Genomic DNA, 9124 nt, shown 5'->3' on the forward strand with positions numbered 1-9124 from the left:
ATAAAGGAAAATCGTAGAAGAAGAGAAAAAGATGATCGAAAGGAAAAGAAAAATTGCATAAGAAAGAAGATGTCAAATGAACGACAAACAGAAATATTTAAAAAAATTACAAAAAAAGAGAAAAAGATGATAGAAAGAAAAATATTAGAGAGAAAGAGAAGAAATGCGAAATCTAAAATATTTGAAAAATAAAGATGTTTTCGTTGGGTCAGATGGGTCGTAAATATTTTGCTATTTTTTATATTTATTTGGAAATTAACATATTTTTAATATACGAAAAACAAACATAAATCAATTACGACTAAACATGGTTGTTTTAAAGAGATAACAATAATTTAACATGTCGATGAAAAGCAAATGGATGCGATAGCTAAAAAGACTATATATATAATTTTGATAGTGATACCTTCAATGACGCGCTTTTCAATTGTCTGTTCACATTAAACACTGTCTCTTAGTTGGATCCCATACTCTCTCTCTCTCTCTCTCTCTCGAACTCCTACACATCTCTCTCCTTCTTCTCTTCTCGATTCTTCAACCTCTCTCTCTCTCACGCACACAACAATGGCGAATCTACGGAATACTACTAGAACCGTTAATGGAGGTTTTCTTCAAACCTCACTTAGATTCTTCTCCTTCAGAGCTCTCCTTTCCGCCATTTCCATCGCATTTCTTCTCTTCCTCTCTTTCTCATTCTTCTTCACTCCCTCTACTCACTCTTCCGATCTCACCTCCCTTCCTGTAAGTTCTGTTTCTCTCTTCTTACTTTTTATTTTCTTCCTCATTATCCTTTCTAATTCTCTTTCTCTGTTTCTCTTCCTTCCGACAATCATCGTGATTTTACTTTGTTTTTTGTGTTACTGGACTTCTCATTTATGGAATATCATTAAAATGTCACTGTTATCCTTGTATGATAATTATTTATTGTTTTGTATTTGGATGTTTGGATGCGGTTTCCGTAGATGCTCTCTCTCGCTTTAGATCGGATCTCTTCGTGCATTTTCTTTTGGCAAAGTTCACTATATGAAACGTTTGCTTTTCAGATTTTGATATTTTGTTTTTTCTTTGGAATTTGTTTGGATGATGTTCTATGTTGCGCTCTGAAGTAAATGTGTGTTGTGAAATTCTAGGGTTACGATTCTGTTCCGTACCGAATTAATTCCAGAACTAGGCTTCCGTTAGCTGTTAAATCAGACCCGTTAAAACCGCGGTTCGATCAGATCCGGAAGCAAGCCGATGACCATCGGACTTTGCTTCACGCCTATGCTTCTTACGCTCGAAGGCTTAAATTGGAGTATTCAAAGCTTGTTAGGGTATTCGCGGATCTTTCTCAGAACTATACGGATCTCAATAATAAGCCTGGTTACCGTAGTCTTTTTGAGCCTGAAACGGCTTCCATCGATGAGGCTCTGCTTCGTCAGTTTGAGAAAGAGGTTAAAGAGCGTATTAAAGTCACGAGACAAGTCATTGCTGAAGCCAAAGAATCATTTGACAATCAACTTAAGATTCAGAAATTGAAGGATACCATTTTTTCAGTGAATGAGTTATTGTCGAAAGCCAAGAAACAAGGTGCCTTCTCAAGTTTAATTGCGGCGAAATCTCTTCCAAAAAGTTTGCATTGCATTGCAATGAGGTTGATGGAAGAGAGAATTGCACATCCAGACAAATATTCAGATGTAGGAAAGGCAGTACCACCAGAAATTGAGGATCCAAATCTTTACCATTATGCAATATTCTCAGACAATGTAGTTGCTGCATCCGTGGTCGTTAATTCAGCTAGTAAGAATGCTGAAGAACCATGGAAGCATGTGTTTCATGTTGTTACTGACAAGATGAATCTTGGGGCAATGCAAGTTATGTTCAAATTGAAGGACTATAATGGAGCTCATATTGAAGTTAAGGCAGTGGAGGATTATAAGTTCTTGAATTCTTCCTATGTTCCAGTGCTTCGCCAGTTAGAGTCTGCAAATTTACAAAGGTTTTACTTTGAGAACAGTGTTGAAAATGCAACGAAGGACACAACAAATATGAAGTTTAGAAATCCCAAATATCTATCAATTCTGAACCATTTGCGGTTTTACTTACCTGAGATGTACCCAAAACTACACAGAATTCTGTTTTTGGATGATGACATAGTTGTCCAGAAGGACTTGACTGGCTTGTGGAAGATCGATATGGATGGAAAAGTAAACGGTGCAGTGGAGACTTGTTTTGGCTCATTCCACAGATATGCACAGTATATGAACTTTTCACATCCACTAATCAAGGAGAAGTTTGACCCCAAGGCATGTGCATGGGCTTATGGAATGAACTTCTTCGATTTGGATGCTTGGAGAAGGGAAAAATGCACAGAAGAATATCACTACTGGCAGAATATGGTAAGACAAACTACTCTCTCAACTTGTATTCTGAATGTTCAATTCCTTTATTGCAAGTCTTTTAGAAATTTTATGGTCTGTCCTATTTCATATTTCTGACTGCCTATAAAGTTCCAACCAAATCATCTTTACTTTAACAACTCGTATTCTAATTGGCCATTTCCTGGTTTATCAGACAACTTAACCCTTTATGTTAAAGTGAGTGTTTTTTGTACGGATGATCTATTCTTTGTTAGGTAAATGACTATTGACCCATGCCTTATAGGATCATGTTAGGGATGCCCATGTCTATTGTAGCCCTAACATATCGACCATGTCTATAATGATCTTCATTTTTTTCACAATTTGTTGTGTTTTCGCTATGAAGATTGTGGAGAAGAGAAAAATAAAGATCTCGACATGGTCATTGTGTTAGGGTTACAATAGACATGGAAAGCTGTTGTGCGCTCTAGGGTGCTTGGACTTTAAGCAGAATGTTAGAATTCATTTGTTTCCGAAGGGTGGGTTGCAAATAAGTCATCCATACAAAACCCATATAACTTGAGCTTTTAGGTGAGGTTTTGTGTTCAAACCAGGGTCTTGCCAGATACTGATGTAATATTTAAGACGTGTTTGTAATAGCAACAGTTAATACTCCTTAAAATTGTTTACTCTCTTCCATTTGCCCCATCTATAACCTATTAGCTATCATTTGGTGCAGAATGAAAACCGAACCTTGTGGAAATTGGGGACGCTGCCTCCTGGTTTAATCACATTCTACTCCACAACAAAGCCACTAGACAAGACATGGCATGTCCTTGGACTCGGTTACAATCCCAGCATCAGCAAGGGGGAGATTGAAAATGCTGCAGTTGTGCACTTCAATGGGAACATGAAACCTTGGCTAGACATTGCCATAACTCAATTTCGGCCGTATTGGACAAAGTATGTGGATTATGGTTTGGAGTTTGTTCAAGCCTGCAATCTTGGTCTTTAATTTATTTCATCGTCTTCTTATAGTTTTATAGAAAGGAAAGATGTTTGGGTCTATGCTTGTCCAAAGGAAAGCATTGACCACTCTTAGTGCCTATAAAAATATAATTATCATTTTGATTCCCTTCTATTTTGTTAAATAGAAATATTTGAGTTTCCGAGTAAAATTATATAATTTTTTCCCGAGGATGTTGAGATCTGTCGGTGGCATTATATATAATGGATAGTCAGCTTCATCCATTAATTCTGGGGGCCCACCTTACTTCGAAAATATGGTTGCATTCATTATTATTGTTATTATCATTATTAACACAATTAATTAATTCTTTTTCCCCTCAGGAAGTAAATGAATCTTGAACCCTGTGTCGGTATATTGTCAATTTGTTTTTGGAAAATGTTCATAAATATAATGGCCTGTAATGAAAAAGTGATGAAGTTAGGTCTTTTTTTTTTTATAAATATTTTATGTTTGTTGTATTTCTTTTCTTCCTTCTTTGTCATTTTTTTCTTCTTTTTATCGTTTTTCTTCCCTTTTTTTTTTTAATTTTAAGATAGTGTATCAAATATAAAATATCTATTTTTTTCTTTTTTAAATTGTTATTTAGTTTAGATTATGTATTAAATATAAGAGATCTTGCAAAATATTTGGTAGTCAAATGTAAAGTTCGAAAAATAGCCAAGTTTAAACTAGCAAAAAATCTTTAAAAAAATTGTTTAGCCAAATCTAAATACTAGAAATCGTATGTAGAGAATCAATTTAAATGATCAAATCTAAACGATTGCGTAATCAAACAATAGTCAAATCCCAAATCTAAACGATTGTTGATTTTCATTATGAGTTTGTGGGCTTTTTTCGATTTCAAAACTGTTTTATATTTTACCCTTTTTTTATATTTTTAAAAAGATCTCTCCGTTATTTCTACTTTGTTTCTTTGTGAATCTAAAAATTTAAAAATTTTGGTTAACAGGAGAAATTATTTTAAATGATAAAAATATTTATAAATATAACAAAATATTACAACACAACATAGATATATCTAGAATATACCACCAAAGACTAATATGTAGGATATACTACAAAAGACTAATATCAAAGTCTATTATGATACAAAAAGAAAAGTGAAAAAATATAAATTAGACAATTTTAGATTGATTTGCGCATAATCAAATCTTAATTTTGTTTTAGAAAGAAATTTAGAATTTATTTCAAACCTAAACATAACTTTAATAGAATCTAACATCTAATTGTATTAAATTTACACAACATATTCTGAATTTCATCCCACGTATATATGTATATATTTTAAAAAGAATTAAGTAAAATCCAATTCAAGTCATACAATTCAATCTCAAATTATGACAATTTGTTATATTAATTTTTCAGTTCAATACCAAATTTAAGTAAAATTTAAAATAAAAAGATACTCTAAATAATGTATAAAATTTTGAAATAAAGATTGTTATTGAAATTCTTAACTGGGGCATACGGTGCATATAAGAAGTACGCAAGAAAGAAAAAAAAAATTTAGGAACAAAATATCAAACTATTTACGGCCCGCTAGTAAAAGCCATAAAATTAGTCATTTTTAAATATTTCAAATTTGTTCTTCCGTCTTTTCTTTTCCTATTCGCTGCGATTTCTTTCATCGTCTTTCTCCTCGCTGCGATTTTTTTCGTCGTCTTTCTTCTTTTCCTCTTTTTTTTGCTGCAATTTTTTTTCATCGTCTTTCTTCTTTTTCTTTTTCCTTCTTGCGATTTCTTTCTATCGTCTTTCTTCTTTTTCTCTTCTTTTTATACGTAGTTTAATCTTTCCATCGTCTTTCTTATTTTCCTCTGCGATTTCTACCAGAATCTTGAAAAAATCATTTAGATTGGAGTAGTCAAATGTAAACAATCGTGTAAAAAAAACCATCGTGCAGATAAATCTAAACGATCGCGTCCCAAAATAATTAAAAAAAATGTTTATCCAAATCTAAACGATCATGTACTAAAGAATCTTGAAAAATAAATGATCGTGTAAAAAAATAATCTAAACGATCGTGTAAAAAAAGTAAATGATCGCATAAAAAAATTTAAAAATTGTTTAGCCAAATTTAAACGATCGTGTAAAAAAAAACAATTTGCCTACCCAAATCTAAACGATCATGTAACCAATTTTAAATGTAATCAAATTAAACGATAGAATTAGAAAAATAATTGCCAAATTAAATGGCCAAATCTAAACGATCGTGTATCAAATATATTACGCGCATTGTTAACGAGGTATTTTTGGTATTTTATACGATGAGTCTGTAAACTTTTTCCATTTTTTGAATTGTTCTATACAGTGTAAATATTTTATCGCTTTGTTCTATTTGTAAAAAGACCCTGAAAGAAAAGTCAATGTTAAAGTTAAACATATATTTCTTAAATTGAAGTTATATAACTTTTGCAGCCAGTGCCTGTATTGTTTAACTTACTATTAAATAATTTCCAACACTTAATGAGTCATTTGAAGGAAGGGTTGGATTATGGGGTTAGGGTTATAATTTTTTTTTTTTTTTTTTGATAATTTTTCATATTCTTTAAGATACTATTTGATCTCATGATAAAAATGATTTAAACTCTTAACTTTAATTTTTTTAAAATTTAAAAAATATAGTTTAAGAATACGACTTGGATTTTGAATATATATTACAGTGAACTTGTTAAATGGTTGTCTTGAATAATATATGCACTCAATATAATTGAGGTAGTCAAGTTATAGATTCATTTGAAATATGATCACATTTTGTCAAAAGTCCTTTTGAAAGTATGTTTGAAATGGTTGTGGTCTTAGTCAAACGTTACTTAGAGTCAAAAGATAGGTTTTTCACAGGTTACAATTGATGGAACTAAGTTTATGGTTCAACCACTACTTCTTCCAAATCTATGTAGTGGAATAGATGCCACTTACAATTAAATGTCAAACTAGTGTCGTTTAGAAATGATAAAAAGAATAATTGTTTTAAATAATAAAATTGCTAGAAACAATTACATATGTATAACAAAATTTTATTATCTATTACTGATAGACAATGATAATAATGTTAGGTATTATTAGATTATTGTTTGTATTTATTAGTGTTTATCATCCTAATCTCGAATTAGTTCTTATGTTGATGGTTAATAAAATTTTATTATATTTGTAAATATTTTTTGTTTATTTTGTTAGTGAGAACTTTTAAAACTAATAGAAAAATGATTAAGTAAATATTTTTATTCAATTGCTTACATGGTTCAAGTGATCAATGGTTAGGTTTTATGCCCTAAAGATAGTTGTTTTATAGTAAACTATAGTATTTATTTTTAATAAAATAAGTTGTTACAACATGTGAGATCTTTGTGGAAAGGAAGATGTGGTAGACAAGAAACTCAATTGAAAAAGAATCTTTGTGTGAAGAATATTTCTCATCTGCTTAACCTTTTTATTTGTATTAATTTGATTTGTCAAGAATCAAAGTGTGCAATTCAATTGGTTCCACTGGGAGATCGAACTCTTCAATCCCTTCAACCACTGTCTCACTTTGACCTTTACATTTATTCCTTTATATCTGGCTGAGTTAAATTGATGGCTTATTTCAACATAGTGGTGGAACCTATAATGCCAGACGGTTGCCATATAAATTGATTTCACAAATAAATAAGGATACATTCAAATACGTCATACATACATGCTCATACATCATTTCAAACGGAGAAAACCGTACAAATACCAAAATTCTGAAAATAGCAAATTTCAAAATTTTTTTAATTTATGACAAAACCGCTTGCTTGTTAGATTATTTTTTTCAATTTTTTTTTGCTCGAGTTTATCTCTCCACGAATCACAATTGCTTACATACAAATACAATGTATTTGTTTAGGGTTTAGTGAATGTATTTGTTGAGGTCAAAAAATCAAAAAATATCACATACAAATAATGTGTATTTGTAAACACATTCACTCTTGGTAAATTTTAACTAAATAAAAAAATAATCTGTTGTCATAGAAAATTGAACCAACATCTCCTAAAAATAGTTTAGTTTCAACCTCCCTAATTATTAGGATACAAAATCAAGTAATTGATTAATTTTTATATTTCAATTTATAAAAATATATTAAATAATACATAATACAAATTTTTAATAACAATTTCAATCTACATCATCCCCTAAAATCGTCAATTTAAATTCAAATTTTATCTCGGTTCTCTATAATAACTCCAAAGATAAATTCAACTATTTCACATTTTTTATTCTTCAAATTATTTATAAAAAATAGACATAAACAATACATAATACATATTTAATATTTTAACATTATTTTCCACCCAAAACAGTTAGTTTTAATTCAAATTTTTAACGCTATTTTAAAATCTGAATTTTGCACATTAACTTTAGATTTTGTTAGTTTGAATTCTCAAAATTACCTAAGATAATGGAGAATCTCTTAATTTTAGATTTCTTAACGACACTTTGATCCAAACTTGCAACACACTAATAAATATCAAGTGATTACCTCAATTGTTGTATTCATGGACTGCCCATTTTGCTATTTCTTTCACAAGTGTGTCTCCTGAATTCTCCGATGGATGCCAATCAACATTAGTAGGAGGACTCTCTAATGAACTCATATATGTATTGTTATTTAACTCCAAAGATAAATTCAACTATTTAACATTTTTTATTCTTCAAATTATTAATAAAAAAATAGACATAAATAATACATAATACATATTTGATATTTTAACATTATTTTTCACCTTAAACTGTTAGTTCTAATTAAAATTTTTAACACTTTTAAAATCCAAATTATACACATTAATTTTAGATTGTTAATTTGAATCCCTAAAATTATGCCAAAGATAATGTTTGATATATATCTCACCCTAATTTTTCACGTAATTAAGCCCTAGTTTTCTTTAGTTTTAATTCAAATTTTTAAAATTATTTTTAAATCCAAATTTTACACCTTAATTTTAGATTGTTAATTTGAATCCCTAAAATTATGCCAAAGATTTGTTATATATCTCCCCTAAAATTACACTTTGGTTTTAATTTAGTTTGAGTCCCTAAGATTATGCCAAATATAATGTTTGAATCTCTAACATTATTTTGTATAATTTATGAAACAATAATTTAAGATACATCCGTCATATATTATGATAAAGTTAAAAATCAAATCCTTGCAATTTAATAATATTTTAACATATATCTCTTCAGTTAATTATTCCCACGCATTTTAAATAATTTTTTCAATTTAAAAATATACTAGACAATAATTTAAGATCCATCTATCATATGCTTTGATAAAGCTGAAAATCAAATCTTTGCAGTTTAGTAATATTTTAGCATAATACACTTCACTTAATTATTTCCACACATTTTAAATAATTTTTTCAATTTCAAAATATACTAGACTACTCAGCAAACGTATTCCCTTTGTAGAATGTAACAGTTTTTGGACTACTCAATACATCCCTTTGAATTTTTTTCAATGGTTTTACAATAAGTGAAAACTGTGTTGGATGGTAGATGGATTGAATTTTCTCGATATATCGATTATCACATTCTTGATGTATATGTTCCAGTTTCATCCTCGTCTCAAGAATTTGTAAATTGCATTCAAGGTAGACTTTTTCCAACTTCAGAACTTTCTGTCTCTCGGTTGACCGTTTACTGGAATGGTTGCAACAATTCGAACCTTATTCAGATTGTTGATGATAAGGATGCGTCTTAACTTATGTTAGTTATGTCAAAATTTCCCGACAATGA

The 9124-nt window shown here is 29.9% G+C and overlaps 1 protein-coding gene across 1 annotated transcript; it reads left to right on the plus strand.

Annotated features, from left to right (window-relative positions):
- The first annotated feature begins 394 nt into the window (after positions 1-394).
- LOC103497591 (galacturonosyltransferase 8) lies at positions 395-3594 on the plus strand. The gene is made up of 3 exons (XM_008459828.3): positions 395-741; positions 1131-2378; positions 3079-3594. The coding sequence occupies exons 1-3, from the start codon at positions 565-567 to the stop codon at positions 3352-3354; spliced, it is 1701 nt and encodes a 566-aa protein (XP_008458050.1). The 5' UTR covers positions 395-564; the 3' UTR covers positions 3355-3594.
- The last annotated feature ends 5530 nt before the right edge of the window (positions 3595-9124 follow it).

The sequence above is a fragment of the Cucumis melo genome, chromosome 1, assembly GCF_025177605.1.
Source record: "Cucumis melo cultivar AY chromosome 1, USDA_Cmelo_AY_1.0, whole genome shotgun sequence".
In the NCBI taxonomy this organism is placed as follows: domain Eukaryota; kingdom Viridiplantae; phylum Streptophyta; class Magnoliopsida; order Cucurbitales; family Cucurbitaceae; genus Cucumis; species Cucumis melo.